This window comes from Triturus cristatus, chromosome 3_2, assembly GCF_964204655.1.
Source record: "Triturus cristatus chromosome 3_2, aTriCri1.1, whole genome shotgun sequence".
Lineage (NCBI taxonomy): Eukaryota > Metazoa > Chordata > Amphibia > Caudata > Salamandridae > Triturus > Triturus cristatus.
Genome location: NC_140584.1, coordinates 151883091 through 151899643, shown reverse-complemented (window position 1 = coordinate 151899643; position 16553 = coordinate 151883091). Strand labels below are relative to the sequence as shown.

The window sequence follows — 16553 nt, the reverse complement described above, 5'->3', positions numbered from 1 at the left end:
TCACGTTGCCTGCAAGTATTTTACATGGAAGAAAATCGAATGAAAGGAATGGCTATCTCCACCATTTCCTAAACAAGTAACTGTCACTAGTTTGCCATTGCATACATCGGGTTGTACATTTGTTTTCTTGCCAACTCACTTTGGCTTTAAGAGAAATTGCCAATATTAGAAGAACAAATTCATTTATGATAACCGGTGAGCATAACATCATTAGAGTTTAATATTTATGTGAACTGACTGTTGTCCAGATCACGTTTAGGCCTCATCGTAGATCCTAATTGTGCTGAATATAACAAAGGAAGAGTCATGCAGAAGGCTGCACCACGTTTTTCCCATGCTTCTAAAACATCGTTAGCGATCTGCAAAAAACACGAAGCTTGGAAATAGAGCCGTGGAAGACATGACAGGAAGATCATGCAAATACACTCACCTGGTGCGAATGTCTCGTGATATTGTTGAAGTCGAAAATGCAGAATTCCATCCCGCCCTGATGCAAAGCTGCAGAAATGTTTCAAGTAGGCTTTTGGATCAAAGCTTGTCTGGTAAACGTCGCCTTGGGTAAAGATGCTCATGTTGTTATTCCAGTGTCCTCCTAGGTTTCTACTTCAGCTGACTCTTTCTAGCTAGAATAACCACGAAAGTCTCTGACCGGTTAGGTTAAGAGCACATAGTAGCAAATTAATGTTTGACTTGCAGCTCAACCGTAAATAACATCTGTTGATAGGTAAGCGTGTAGGCATGCCTGCATCACGTGGTACTGCTATCTTGCATTAATGGAAACTGCAACAGTTCAGAGTTCACATACTTTAGTCTACATTTTTGCTGCCTCAACAGGGTTGAGAAGGGGTGACTCCATGGAGATGCATGTCTACAGAGGGGGATTCAGCAGCAGGACACTGGGGTGTCACCCAGCTGATCTCATTGCCCAGCGCCTTCTATTATTGTGACTGTGAAGGAGGGTGGTGTTAACCCTGCCATCACTGTGCATCTTCATGGTGGTGATAGATTCTGATCTTCTCTGGAAATCAGACCCAACCCCCTCCTCCCTTCCAAGCGTTGACCCCCACAAGTTCGAGAAATGGGGCCCCTGGACTGGCAGCCCACTCTCTCCCGCCTTGTGGATAGCCAAAGATCAGAAGATAGCGGAAGTTCTTTCTTGGCTTCAACTTCATTGTATGGTCACTGAAGCTCTGGGCCTTATTTGGAGTTTGGTGGACGGCATACTCAGAGCCTCACTTGGATATTGCCAGATAGCATGCTCTGTCAAAATGTGACGGATGTCCCATTTATCATATTAAAAGTGTCATTGGCTACAATGCACTTCTAGCACGGTGGACTGGATACTTGTAATGTTTTGGACAGGGTATCCCATTAGCCAAAATTTAAATAAGGCCTTGATCCACAAACATATCAGAAATTCTGTCTGCCATATTACATATTCCATAGACTATACTACAGCAGACAGGATATCAGCCATGTTTGTGACGTAGAATCCGGTCAAACTACGGATAGTTGATTGCATTTGCTGTTGAACGTTAGAACTCAGGTATTGTGTGTGCTCTTTAATACTGCATACTTGGGATTTTTAATTCAGCACTTTTGATTTCTTAGGTCTGTGACTAGATTTTAGCCCAAGCCAATGGTACTCCTGTTATCAACCTTAGAAAATGCAAGTCTATATTGGCCTTAGAAAACCTTGAACTGCTGTTTACCGTTTGCACACAAAACTAGGTAGCAAGTGCATGAACTATTTTAAATACCTTTATTCTCATGATTCAACCCTTTGATACACTTTTGTTAGTAGACTAGTGTTTATGGCATTGTGTGATTCCGAAGTCCTACACCTTCCACCCCCTCAAGGTGCTGTGCATTAGAGACCTCTGTCTGTATAGGCGATGGGGCAGATGTATTTATTTATTTATTTATTTAATGCGTTTTTATATAGCGCGGACTTTACCCAAAGGTGTCAGAGCGCTTCACAATAGGAACAGTAATGATACATAAGGAGAAACATTACAACTGAGCATGTTACAAAATCAAACGGTACGTTACATGAGGCAATAGTGACAATTGTGCAAGTATCAAGAGCAAACAAAATACAAGAGGTAGCAAACGATACGTTACAAAAGGAAAAAGTGACGTGTGCAGGTTACAAGAGCATACAAAGTACACGCAGAGGTAAAAAATTGCAATAAATGGCAGACACTCAAAACATTAAAAACACAAGTTACATTACATGAGGCAGTGGTGGCCATTGTGCATGTATCAAAAGCAAACAAATTTGAAGCCTTTCATTCAGGATTAAAGTGACAGCTGAGCCCCCGGAGTGTAGCGCAGCTGTGCCCCGTGCCAACAATAGGGCGAGGCGAGCAGTGCCATTGAACAGGGCTCCAAGGTCTCAGGGTGCCATTAAAATGACAGCCTGAGGAGAGATAAGAGCAACCTGCAGAGATATTTCTGCTCACAGCATGTTCCAGTGGACAATGAGACAGCATGCTAACTGAAGTGATTAATGAACTTGATGTCGAGATCTGTGATTTGTTTAGTGAAAGTGTGAGGCCTAGCATCCTTTTTGTGCACTTCCTGCAACCCTCACGTTTTCTGAATTCGTTTTGTAGGTATTAGGACTCTATGCACTTTACTGCTCCGAACTAATGCACAAGTGCATGTTCTTCTCTCTCCCTAAAACATAATAAAATTGGCCTACACCTGATTGACTCGTTTTATTAAACTATAATTATTATATGGTACTACATGTACCCAGGGCCCATAAATTAAATAATACAGGTGGGCATGCAGTACTCATTGTGCCACCCAATTTAAAAGCACTTTAAAACATGTCTCAGGCCTGCCATTGCAGCCTGTAGTGCAGTTTTAAACCGCCATTTTGACCTGGCAAAATAAGTTTTATTACCAGGCTTAAACCTCCTTTTTAATACAAATAAGTCACCAATAGCGTAGGTCCAATAGGCCGATATGGTAGAGTGCATTGGATTTAAAAAATAGGACGTGTCCTTAAGTTTTACATGATCCCGGTAGTAAAAAACTTCTATATACATTAGGCCTATCTTTCTCTTCAGATAACATTGGGTTACCTTATTGCATTTAAGAAGTGCTAACGTTTGAATGGCATGTTTAGACTCAAATGATTTGCAATTTTAAGCCCTTTTTAATGGTAAAGTCAGATTTTGCCACAGTTCTCAGATTACCACTTTTAGTAAGTTGGCATTTTATTTCCCTAACCTTTGGTGTCTGCTGCCAGTTTTCTGGGTCATATGATTGTGAATAGTTCTGTTGTTGGGGGTTTGTGTATTCCTGCCAGAGAGTGAATAGATGTAGGCATGATGGGCCATCCTGCAAGGATGGTTGGGGGCGCAGATGTTTCCTACCCCACTTACATTTCAAAGGGCTTGCCTTCAGCACACACAAACAACTGACATTATTCTTTTGTTACCCCAGACTTCTTGGAGCCTTGGCAGGGGAAGGGACGAACCTTCCAAAACCAGATGTGAGGGCAATCCAGGATGTCCGCCCACTTCAAAGGCTGGCACCAGTTATAAATATTCCACCCTTATTACAAGTCTTTAATGCACTCCTGGACTTAAGGAAGACTTTAGGAGGACTGCCTTGTCCCCCCAAGGACTGTCCTGCTACTTTCAGAAGACTGCCATTGCGGCTTGTGGTCTACATGGCTCACCAGAGGACTGCCCTGCTGCTTGAAGGCCTTCTTTGCTGCCTGAAGGAGAACTGCACAATCGCTTTGAGCCCAGGACCCCCAGAAGTGAGTCCAAGGGCTAGTTAACTGGCCTCCTGTGTGAGCTACAGGTATATAACAAGCACCAGAGACCTTGACCCCTGCACCTGGCTCTTCTGAAGTCAGTCCAAACCCCTCAAGTGGGGCTCCTTGGGCCTTGGATCCTTGGAATTGGTGTTATAGGTGTTATAGGTTCTCCTCCTGCTTAACACACAAAATATGACATCTAGAAGAACTTTCACCAAAAAGTGCCAGAAGAACCAACAGAAGACCAGGACCTACCTGCCAGCTGATCCACCCAAGGTGCATTGCTGGTTGGCCTGACTTCATGGTAGCTCCCTCTATGTTTTTTACCAGAGCAGCAAATCCTGTTCAGAAGGACCCCTCACTGTTGGTACTCAACCTTGAGAAGCATCATCTCCTATAGCCTTGAGCTGCACCCTACAGGAGGTTTCTGACCTCCAAAATGTTATTGAAACCTGAAAGCAAAAATATTCACCAGGATCAATGGCCCCAGATTCCTCATCCACAATGACAACCTCCCTGGCCTGGAATTCCAGCTTTTCCCACTCAGAGTTTTTTCCCACCATTATTGACAGCTTCAGTGAAACCTCATCTAGCGGGTCCCCAATTCTGAAGAGGCCTCTTCTGACACAGCCTGCTGGATTGGCCAGCTAAACTCTACCTTCTACTTGACTTTTCTTCTGAACATTATCTAAGCCTGAAGCAAAGCTGAGACCGGACCCAATCCTCCTTGTGTTTCCAACCCACGCTCCATCGCTGTTGGCCATAACTTTTGACTTTGTCCCTTTCTTGCTCAGCCAGATGCCCTTGGTTGGCACTTTGATATTTTAGGTGCTAGATTTCACAAAAAACGTACAACATTTATAACTCTGGTTCTACTGAATAGATTTAATTTGATGTCATTTTATTTTTTGACATTTTCTCTATTTGTCTTAACTGGTTTGGAATTTCTCTTGTGCTGTTTTTTCACTTTATTACTATTTGTGTGCTGTATTAACCAGCCGTGGCTCGTGGAGGGAGTTCCGTGGGGCGGTAAGGCGGGGCGGGAGAAGGGCAGGGTGGGGGGTTCTAAAAACCGGAATATGGTTAATTGCAGGTAAGTAAAAAATTAAATAAATAAAACAAATTTCGTAGCGCGCGCTGCATCGCAAAATGCGATGCAGCGCGCGCTACGAAATTCGTTTTATTTATTTATTTGTTTACTTACCTGTAATTATCCATATTCCGGTTTTTAGAACCCCCCACCCTGCCCCTCCCCCGCCCCGCCTTACCGCCCCACGGAACTCCCTCCACGGGCCGCGGCTGGTATTAACACTTTATACAGTGCGTCTAAGCTAAACCTGACTGCTTTCGTGCCAAGCTACAAGAGGGTCAAGCACAGGTTAATTTAGTGACTTTTGTGGTTCACCTCGATATGGTTTGCAGTTTTTGCTTGAGAAGGGTTTTCATCTCCCTCAATCAATAACCAAATAACCCAATGTCTTACATTGGAGATTAGAGGTGGGGTCCAGTACTTCTGTTTGGCAGTGTCACTCAGTGATGTTGTGTAAATCTAAAATCCCTAAATCAATCTGAATGTAAAGTCGATTTTTTGTCTAAGTTTTTGATTTGGGTATTTTTTCCTTGTTCCAAATGTTTTACATCACATCCTTTTTGCTACAGTGGAGTTGGATCTGAGCAATGACAGACTCAGTAAGTTTGAGCTGCAGAAGCTCTGCAAGGGGAGGGGGCAAAATGGGGGGAGAAAGACCACTAAAATGAAACTCATGATAGCCCTCAGAGCCTTTGAATAGGTCAGGAGGATGCAAGCCACACCAGGGGAGCAAGAGAAGGATAATCTTGAGGATGGGCAGATAGACTTAGAGGAGAAGGAGGAAAAAGACCTAGCCCCAAGCCCTGAGCTGCAGCAGCAGACGTGGGAGGACCACTTTCTCACAGAAATTACCTCCCTTGTCAATTAGGGACAACAGTCAGGTATGTTCTGTTACAACCTGCCACCTGAGGAGCTGAAGAACAGGAAAGCCCAGAAGGAACCCAAGCTGCAGCCAGCCATATCGCAGCTAAAGGAGATAAAGAGAGTGATGCTTTACTGGCCCTAGGGAAAAGGGTAGATTTAGGTATCCCCTCATGAAGAAAGCCCTTGTCAGAAAGTATGGTATTGATACAGCGGAAAGCCAGGTACAAACATCTCATGAAACAACTGAAAATTTCAATGGGTCCATATACAAGAATCAGATTTCCTGGCTGTTTCGCTGGGGGCAAGTTTTGTAATTCACTCTGATCTTGATTAGTTAACTCACTTGAGATTCACTATTACCCATGAAATTCATTCAATGTCTAACTAATCTTCACAGATCAACACTCTTCCTTTGGTTGATGGACCATTAGTTGAGTAGTTGATCAATCAATCTATCAATTAATCAATCAGTCAATCAATTAGGGAATAGTAAGCGCACTACTCACCCGTTAGGGTCTCAAGGTGCTGAGGGGGGGTCCGCAGATCTGTTTAGCTGAAGAGCCAGGTCTTGACGGTCATCCTGAACGTGTCCAGGGAAGGGGCGCGTCTGATGTCTGCCGGTAGCTCGTTCCAGGTCTTGATTGCAATGTGAGAGAAGGATCTTCCGCCTGCTCTGGCTCTGTGGATGCGCAGGGTTTCGGCCAGTGCGAGGTTGGAAGATTGGATATTTCTTTTGGGTATGAGGAAGTTTATTCTGTCGTTGAGGTATTTGGGTCCATTGTTGTGTAGGCATTTGTAGGCGTGAGTGAGGATTTTGAAAGTGACGTTTTTCTCCACAGGGAGTCAGTGGAGACTTTGTAGGTTTTGGCTGATGTGTTCATGTTTGGGGATGCCAAGGACGAGTCTGGTGGCAGTGTTCTGTATTGTCTGGAGCTTGCAGAGTAGGGACTTGGTGATGCTGGCGTAGAGTACATTTCCATAGTCCAGTCTGCTGGTGATGAGTGCATGGGTGACTGTCTTCCTTGATTCAGGGGAGATCCACTTGAAGGTCTTGCAGAGGATGCGGAGGGTGTTGAAGCAGCTGGAGGTGACGGCGTTGACCTGACGGTTCATGGTGAGTGATGAGTCGAGTATGATGCCGAGGTTCTTGGCGTGATCTGAGGAGGTAGTTGGGCTTCCGAGGGCGGTCGGCCACCAGGTGCTGTCCCATGCAGAAGGGGTGGGACCGAGGATGAGGACTTCTGTCTTCTCGGTGTTGAGCTTCAGGCAGCTGTTGGTCATCCAGACTGAGACCTCTTGCATTCCTTTCTGGAAGTTGAGTTTGGCAGTGGTGGGCTCTTTGGTGAGGAAGATGATGAGCTGGGTGTCGTTGGCATAGGATACGATATTGAGGCCGTGTTGTCGGACGATGACTGTGAGGGTGGCCATGAAGATGTTGTAGAGGGTGGGGCTCAGGGATGAACCCTGTGGGACTCCGCAGGTGATTTTCATGGGGGGGGAGAGGAAGGGTGGGAGTCTGATCCTTTGGCTTCTTCATGTGAGGAATGATCGGATCCAGTCCAGGGCTGTTCCTTGTATGCTTGCGTTGTGTAGTCTGGCGACTAGTGTGCGGTGGGAGACGGTGTCGAATGCCGCTGAGGTGGTGGTGCGGATGTCATCTGTGGCGGTGAGTAGGGCGGTCTCTGTGCTTGCTTTGGAATCCAGATTGGGAGGGGTGGAGGACGGTGTTCTCTTCAATGAATCGTGTCAGTTTCCTGTTGACTGTTTTCTCTGCAACTTTGGCTGCGAAGGGGAGGAGCAAAAGTGGCCGATAGTTCTTGAGGTCGGTGGGGTCAGCTGTGGGCATCTTGAGCAGGGGTCTGACATCTGCACGCTTCCAGTAGTCTGGGAAGGTGCCTGTTTTGAAGGTGGTGTTGATGGTGCATTGTAGTTCGGGTGCGATGACGACCGTGGCTCTGTGGTAGATGTGAAGGGGCAGGGGTTGGTGGGGGCCCCCGAGTGGATGCTTTTCATGGTCGAGTCGGTGTCTTCAGCCGTGATCAGTATCAAGTTGGAGATGGTGGGCTAGCTGACGTTTCTGGGGGCAGGCCGTCTGTGTCACCTGGTGGATGGTCGATGAAGTTTTTTTACAGGTTTTTGATCTTGAGGTGGAAATAGGTTCCAAGCTTGTCGCAGAGGTCTTGGGAATGGGTGATGTCTGTGGCTTCACTGCGTGGGTTGGTGAATTCTTGAATGACACAAAAAAGTTCCTTGGAATTGGTGGAGTTGGCCGGGATTTTGTTGTGGATGAAGTTCCTCTTGGTGGCTCACATCTGGTTGTGGTAGTCCGTCATGGCGTCCTTGTAGGTGGTGTGGTTTTCGGTTGTCTTGGTGTATCTCCAGTTCCTCTCCGGGCATCTGCAGGTATGTCTGGCTTCTTGGAGAGTGGTGGTGAACCAGGCGGCTTTCCTGGGGCGTTGTCTGTCAGGGTTGCATAGTGGAGGTAGCTTGTCTGCGCAGTTGGAGATCCAGGTGTGGAGTTCTCTGGCTGTGTCATTTGTGTTGGATGCCCAGGTGTGGTTGGCTTGGGTGAGGCTGGAGTAATGTTGCTCGTCGGGTCGGTAACTTTGCTCCAGTTCCTTCATAGTGGGTGTGGGGCTGGTTTGGGTGCCTTGTTTTTTTTAATATCTTTATTGAGCAGCTTGTAAGAGCAACTAACATGTATCGCCCCCAGAATAAGGGCTGAACAGAGTTTCTATGCCAATATATCATGCACAAGCCTCTTTACAGTTCAAGTAAGAAAAAACCCATTGCAAACAAACCCTTCCTCCTCATCCTTCCCCCCAACCCGGCACTAGTCCGTACATCCGTGACTTCTGACAGTAATACAGTGTGGCACCTATTAGTATCACAAAACAGTCCCACTCCTCCCGGGCCATAGACAGCGGACATCTGCACAGGAGATTATGCCAAATCTGGATTTGTAAGAAGATACCCAGAGAGGGGAGACCAGAAGTCTTTAGGTCGGGACGCTTCAGGCAACTCCTCCGCGTATATTTCCAATTGGTCTCTACAATAGAGTAGATCTCGGATCCACCCCCTGACCGTTGGCACAGTCTTTGCACCTCAGCATTGTGCTACCGCCATCTTAGCGAACAGGGTAGATATGGCTACTAGCCGCCTATTACAGGGCATGAGCTTCTGCACCCATCCCAACAGACATACCTCAGGCACGCACCCAACTGTTTCCGTAGTAATATCAGTTAATACTTGTGTGACACGTAACCAAAATTTGGAAATAGCAGCGCAAGACCAAGCTATGTGTAAAAAATCCGCATGAGCCTGGCCACAGATCACACAGCACACAAGCCAAACCTACATAATTGAAACGGCGTGTAGTAAAGCTGGTGCAAGTATTTAAAATGGATGAAGCGGAGGTTACAATTTGCTGTCAGGCGCCCAGCTAAGGTGCAGCAAAACGTCCAGGCATCCAGTGTCAGCATAGAACCCAAGACGTTATTCCACTTATTGTATGAGGAGGATGCACTTATTTCTTGCTCTCGAAGAGATGCATTGTACAATTTGGTGATCAGACCGCTTTGATCCTCACCCCCCAGCGCCGCTCGCAAGGCCAGTAGTGTTTACGGTTCTTCTGGGAATGCAGGGTAAATCCCAACATCAGACTGGCTTCATGACCCGCCTGCAGGTCCAGCAGAGTCCGGAAACGGCCCTGTTTATATAAGTCTCCAAGAGGAGTGATCCCCACCGCACTCAATGTCTTCATGGCTGCCCGTTCACGAGCGGCAGAAATACCAGGGTGCGCTGCGAGCAGCAGTTTTGGTGCATATACATAATCCAACTGTGCTCTACTAGCAAGAGTTTTCCATGCCCAGGCCGTACAGTGAACTGGACTAATTTCATTGTGCGGGCTCCCTCCATCTCCCATCAACGCCGCCGCCATCAGGGACATTGGCAGTACGGAGTCTGCCTCAATCGCAGTGTGTGGCTGAAACCTCTGTGGGTAATACCCAAAATGCGCAAATTGTGCCTGGACGCATAAGTAATACAAGCGCATGTCAGGGATCTCAAAGCCACCGCGGCCAAACCGCAGAGCCAGAACACTCCAGCCGCAACGGGGCTTTCCACCCCCCCAGACAAACGTTAAAAGAGTCAATTGCAGTGTAGTGAACAGCGCTTTATTTAGACAGATAGGAATGTTACCAAATAAATAAAGGAGTTAGGGCAAAAGTCATTTTTATGACCGCAATGTGATCCGCAAGTGAAAGAGGAAGTTTAACCCAGCGTGTTGCTTGGTCTGAAATCGTGTCAACGACCCGGCCGTAGTTAGCCGTGATCACCACCTCAGGGTCCCTATGTAGCCAAATACCAAGGTATTTCACTGGATCGACCGACCACTGCAAAGGATAGTCTAATTCAATCTCTTTAGCACCTGCCGTTAACAGAAACACGATGGACTTAGCCCAGTTGATGCCCAGACCCGAGTATCTCTCAAATTTGACATACTCTCGCAATAGCGCCGATAAATACGTGGCAGGTTCGCGGACATAGAGCAGCATGTCGTCTGCATATAACGACACCACCAAGGGTCTCTGACGAAACCGCAACACCGCCTGGGCATGCAGTTTATGCAGCTTGCACGCCAGAGGCTCCAGCGCCAACGCAAATAACATAGGTGACAGGGGGCATCCCTGCCTCATGCCCCGTTCAATAGAAAAGGGATCGGAGACCCATCCATTCATGCAAATCCTTGCTACTGGTGCAGTGTACAGGAGGTGAATCCATTTTAAGAAGAATGATGGTAAGCTCATCCGCAGCAGGACAGTAAACATAAATTCCCACTGCAGGGAATCAAAGGCCTTGGCCGCATCCAGGAGCACAGCCACTGCCTGGAAATTCTGCTCAAAATAATGTAAAGTGAAAAGAACTGTGCGGAGGGTATGCGTTGTGGATCTTGAGGGCACAAACACCAACTGGTCCGGAAGTACCAGTTTGGGAACTAATGGCTGAAGCCTGGTTGCAATCATTTTAGCCAATATTTTGGCATTGATATTTATGATAGAGAGGGGCCTGTGTCACATACATTCGCTTCCTTATCAGGTTTCAAGAGCATGACTCGTAGGGCCTCTTTAAGGGAGGAAGGCAGAGTTCCCGAATCATACGCCTCAGCAAATACTTCTAGCAGGCGTGAGGATGTCCACATAGGCCTTATAAAATTCACTAGGGAGCCCATCTAGCCCAGCTGCTTTGCAAGTCGGTAGAGACATACTGGCCTGCTTAAAATCCTCAACTCCAAACGCTTGTGTGAGGTAATCACGATAGTGTGGTGGCAGCCAGCCCAGCACCACATTATCCAAGTAGGCATTAATATCCTCCACAACTGGCCGATCCCGGTACCCATAGAGGTCTAAAAGTCCAGCACCATTTTGCTAATCTCAGTAGTGCCAAAATGCACCACTCCCTCCCCGTCCAGCAGTTTCGTGATGTGGGCCTGGCTGCGCGGGGCAGCCAACTTCTGCGCCTGCGAGCGGCTAGGGCGTCCCTCTCCCCGTAATAACTGGCAGTGCACTGTCAGGATCTGTGCGCCATTTCTTGATCCACTGTCTTGTTATGTTCAGTTACTAGATCGCGTTTGGCAGACAATGTCTCGGGGACCAGATCGTGATCATAGGCCCGTTCCAGGGTGGCTATTTCCCCAGCCAACTTATGTATTCTACTACGTAGATCCCTAAGGAAACCCCGCCTGTGCACCAATACAGACCCCTCAAATTGTAACTTTGAATGCTCCCCAAAGAACGTCCTGATTGTCGACCGTCCCTTCATTTTCGCTGAAATAATTATGAATAGCCTCTCCAACTGTATACTTGAAAACCTGATCAGTCAGGGATGATGGTTGCAGTTGCCACGAGAACAGGGGGCATTCACAACCAGGAGCTCTCAGCTCAAGGAGTACAGGAGAATGATCTGACAGAGTCTTGGCCAGATGTTGAACGTCCACCCCCTAGGTACAAGCGGCCTCTGACAGCAACCAATAGTCCAACTGAGACCACATACTATGTACCGTAGAAAAAAACGTGTTCTCTCTGACCCCAGTGTGCCTCACAGGCCAAATATCATGTAAGTTCCCGGCATCTTGTATTCCCAGGAGTGCATCTGTAGATAGCCTATGTTGCGCTGCCCCTTTTCCTACCCTGTCAGTGTGAACATCCAAACATGTATTAAAATCCCCCCCAAATAGTCTAAGCTGTGGGAAAGGCAGAGATGCAATGCCACACATCCGCGAAAAAGGGGGGATCATCCACATTCGGACCATAGACATTCACTAAGAGCACATTCGTACCCCCAAGCGTTCCATACACAATAGCTAGCCGGCCCTGATCATCTGTCTCTGTGTTGTGAACCTGAAATGGGACTCCCTTCTTGACCAGGATTAGCACCCCCTGGGAATACAAGGAATAAGATGAGGCAATCCACACCCCAGCCCATCGCATTCCCACAGTCCGTTCAGAGATATTAGTGAGATGGGTTTCCTGTAACATGGCCACTTGAATATTCGGCCTGTCAAGGCTCGCTATCACGGTGCATATCTTCTTAGGACTGTTAAGACCACGTACATTCCAAGTTAGGAATCTAAAAGGGCCACTCATGAGTCTTGATAGACCTTGGATGCATATATGTACGAAGAACATTATTCAGAACATTGCTCCAGAAGTCAGCCATATGCCAATCAGACAGTACCAGCTCTACCCCACCCATGACCCCCCGCTGACCCCCCACCCACTTCGGCCTCCCCAACTTTCCAAAGCCATCCCTGTTTTGGTAAATCAACCCCTTACTAGAGTAGCCATCCCAACCCAGGCCTACCCAACCCAACCAACAAAAAAGTACAAACAAGTACAAATGGGGTACTCCCATTAGGGGGCGTCAGAGCGCTTCTAGCCTCCTAGCTAGTTAGAGGTGGCTGAGCAATCCTGGTAGCTATGCCTAACACACAATGTCACAGTGTTCCCCAGCCCCCGGTTGGAGAGAGGCATATATAGGCATTAAGTCCCAACTATAACAACCTGAGAAGAGAAGGAATGATTAGAAGCAACCTTTCTGCATTATACAGAGACAGGCAACAAAGCAACAGCACAAAGGACGGGCTGTCGAGCCCCTATTGTTCCTCATTGTCTGATAGCACCTGTGACTCCTGACGTGCTTGTTTCAAATGTTTAGCGTGTTCAAGGGCAGCCTTGGGGTTGGTAAAGATTTTGGAGTTGCCCTCAAGACCAATACGCAGGCAAGCAGGGTACAACATAGCGTACAGGACCCCTTCGGAGTGTAGGAACTTTTTCACGGCACCAAAATCCCTCCTTGCGGCCTGCACCACGACTGTAAAATTGGGGAAAAAAAAGGAAAGAGAGTTGCCCTGATGCACAACGTTCCCCTTGTCGCGGGCCATACGTAAAATCACATCTCGATCCCTGTAATTTAACAGGCGCTCTATAATTGGTTGAGGTGGAGCGTCTGGAACAGGCCGCGCCACGAGGCATCTATGTGCCCGTTCTTTAATAAATATGGGGGAGAGCTGTTTAGTACCAAAAATATCCTTGATCAAGTTCTCAACAAATAGCTCCATCTTGCCAACATTTGTGGATTCTGGGAGGCCCGTTATGCGGATATTATTGCGCCGGTAACGGGCCTCCAAATCCTCATTCTTAGCTTGAATTGGAGATAGAACCTTCTCCATGTTCAGCGTCTTCTCGGTGACCTCACTCAGTCCATCCTCTGTCGCAGAGACGAGCTGCTCCACTTCTCCCATATGAGCATTGTGTTTCTCAAGTTGCGCTGACATATGATCTAAGTGATGATTCACGGCAGCCATCGTCCCCTCAATGGACTGAAAACTGCGCTGCATGGCCAGCAGCGTTATCTCAAGGATGGGAGGCCCAGCACCCAGGACGTCAGCCAGAGTCCGAGGCCGCCCTCTGAGAAGTCTTAGAGGATTTGCGCGCCTCAAAGGTGAGGCGAGGTTGAATTTTATCAGTCCTTCCCATGGCGATTTGAGACCCGAGATCACAAGCCCAGTCAACACACCCGTGAGAATTCTCACCAACAAAGGGTCCAGGGAGACTCCGGCCACAACAAGTAAGCCCCTTGTGGCACAAATATGTGGATTGTAACACACCTCTGCAGAAGAGGTACACCCCAAGCACGCTAGGGCATGGTGACGCCAGATGTAGAGATCCCCCCAAAAAGGAACAGTTCACCACCCATATGAGGCCAGCGTTGTACAGTCACAACAGGGTCTAGGGGCATAGAGGAGCGTAGCCTTCCAAAAGTAAGTCACAGGCCAAAGCAATGAAGCGGAGGGGGGCCACCACCCAATGCAAATGCGATAGGCGCTACACGGCATCCAGTAATTACTTGGTGGGCTTCCATCGATCAACAGCTGCACTGTACTCTGGAATTCAGCAGTTGTCTCAGTGCATCACAATACAAGCACCTCGCCTGATCAGTCAGCCAGTGAGCATCACGGACTGCTGTGTCGTCAAGCCGCCATCTAGCGCCGTTCGCCGCACTCCCGCACGTCCTTACACCCAGCCACAGCTCGCAGGCCGTGACCCGAACCCCACCGGCGCCGCCTACACAGTCATCAGCCAAGGGGTAGGCCACCCCCCACTCACCACAGCCGGCGCCGAGCGCACAGGGTCCCGCACAGATTCTCCATTCAGCTCCAGGTGGTCCAGGCAGGATTCGCAGGCCCCGAAGCAGCAGGGGCACCGCTCCGCTAGCTACTCCGGTGACAAGGGCACAGTTCTCTGTACAGGGTGGCAGATCGTGGGGCAGGCCACCAATAACCACCGGGTGTGCTTGGTGGTCAGGGCCAGCCTCGCCGGAGGTGACAGTGTCCCTCAAGGGTGCAGAGGCCCCAGCACAATCGCGGCGTGCCAACCTCAGGGCCGCGCAGGAGCCGCCATTTAATGTAGAGGTCACCAGAATCAGGTTCACCTCGCCAGCAGGTGCATCGGCGAGTCCATTTGTCAAAAAACGCTCCAACCCGTGCAGGACACTTCTGAGGTAATGAGCGCTAGTAATTCAGCACTAAAATGTTGTGTGAAAGGCGGATAGTAGGCGGATAGAAGGCTCAGCCGGGCAGAGCCTCTCTAGTGAGAGTCCATCTTGCCTCGCGTTCAAGACACTGTGCCTTGGGTTTGTTGATGGCAAACTGTAAGCAGTGGTGGTCAGTCCATGGCGGCTGCATTGTGTAACTGCATTGGACGCTGTTTCCTGCCATGAAGATGAGGTCGAGGGTGTGTCCTGCTCTGTGGGTCGGTGTGTTGACGAGTTGTTTAAGTCCGATGCTGGCGAGGTTGTCACAAAGGATAATGGAGTTGGGGTCACTCGGGTTGTCTAGGTGGAAGAGTATGTAGTTTGTTGAGGTGATGGCGTGGGGTGCGATGAAGTCGGTGATGGTGGCGGCGAAGGATGTTCGGGGGCCAGGGGGTCTGTAGACAAGGGTTTCTCGGAGTGTGGATTTGGGGGTGGTCTGGATCTGGAAGTGCAGGTGTTTGGCGGAAGGGAAGGTTTTGCTGGAGGTAGTGAGACGGAGGGTGATCTTGTGGGTGATGGCGAGGCCCCCTCCTAGGTGGTTGGGACGGTCTTTCCTCTGGATCTTGTATCCGTCTGGGATGGCAGTGCTGATGTTGGGGCGGAGGATGCGTTGGTCCAGGTCTCTGTGAAGAAGGCGATGTCGGGCGAGAGAGAGTCGAGTATGTTTCTAGATTTCCATGGTGTGTTTGTGTATGGAGCGTGTGTTGAGGAGAATGCATTTTAGGTATGTCGCCGGTGCTGCTGTCGGCGGTGTTGGAGGCCGGGGTGGCGGTGAGGGTTTGGCGGCAGTGGAGGCAGGAGAACTGGCCGTGGGTCGTGTTCGGCGAGGCCTGTTGGCCTAAGTCTTCCAGGGTTGAGTATGAGGAGGGTGGTGGTGTCATAGTGATGGGTAGTGGGAGGTCCAGGGTTCCTGGCGCTGGCCGCAGTCGGGTCGCAAACGGGTGCTGACGGGCTTGCCTTTTGCGTGCCTTCAGCGTGCCAACAGCACACCCGCTGCGTGCGTCCGCTGCGCGACTGCGCAGCACCCGCCGTTAAGTAGGGGAGGTGGGAGGGAGGAGAGGCTGGGAGGTGGGAGCAGGGGAATTATGGGGGGAATTCCGGGGGGAATTCCCGGGGGGAATTCCAGGGGAAGGGGCCACAGGGGCAGCAGCTGGCGGAAGGCGAAAGGAACAGGCAGGCACGAGAAAGTAAAAACAGTGGTGCAATTAGAGCAAGACACAGATGGGCACAATAACAGTGGCACAACAGGGAAAATTTAACAAAACAGTTGAGAAAGATTACAGTGGTTTCAGGCAGTCTGGTGCCAGTTGGAGTGGGCAGCAGGCAAAGGAGTAGGCAGCAGCCTCCCTCGAACCTCCCGAAGAGGAGGTTGGGGTCTGGAGGCAAGAGATGGCACAGCGGAGCGAGTGGACCTAGACGAGGGTCTGAGGTCTGATGGTGATATGAACAAATTAACTAATCTGATCTATAGATCTCAGTGAAATATACCACAGACTCTGGGTAAGATTTAATACGTTTATCTAAATTTCAGTCATGAACGCTCATTAATACAAATTCACTGTACAAACACCATTTAAATTTCATGGGAGAGAAATTTAATTTAGTGATATACATTCAATTCACAGATTCATTCAACAAATCAGTGCACTAGGAGTGGATAGATAAAGAGACAGAAGACATAATAAATCACACATTTGCAAAAGATATGCAAATTTGAAACAAAAA

The 16553-nt window shown here is 48.6% G+C and overlaps 1 protein-coding gene across 1 annotated transcript in view; it reads right to left on the bottom strand.

Annotated features, from left to right (window-relative positions):
* Positions 1-653, bottom strand: part of LOC146856922 (indolethylamine N-methyltransferase-like) — a 137614-nt gene extending 136961 nt beyond the window's left edge. Inside the window, exon 1 of the mRNA XM_085647390.1 lies at positions 431-653. Coding sequence (XP_085503516.1) covers positions 431-572 — 142 coding nt within the window. The 5' untranslated portion in view covers positions 573-653. The remainder of the gene's footprint in view (positions 1-430) is intronic.
* Positions 654-16553: the final 15900 nt, after the last annotated feature.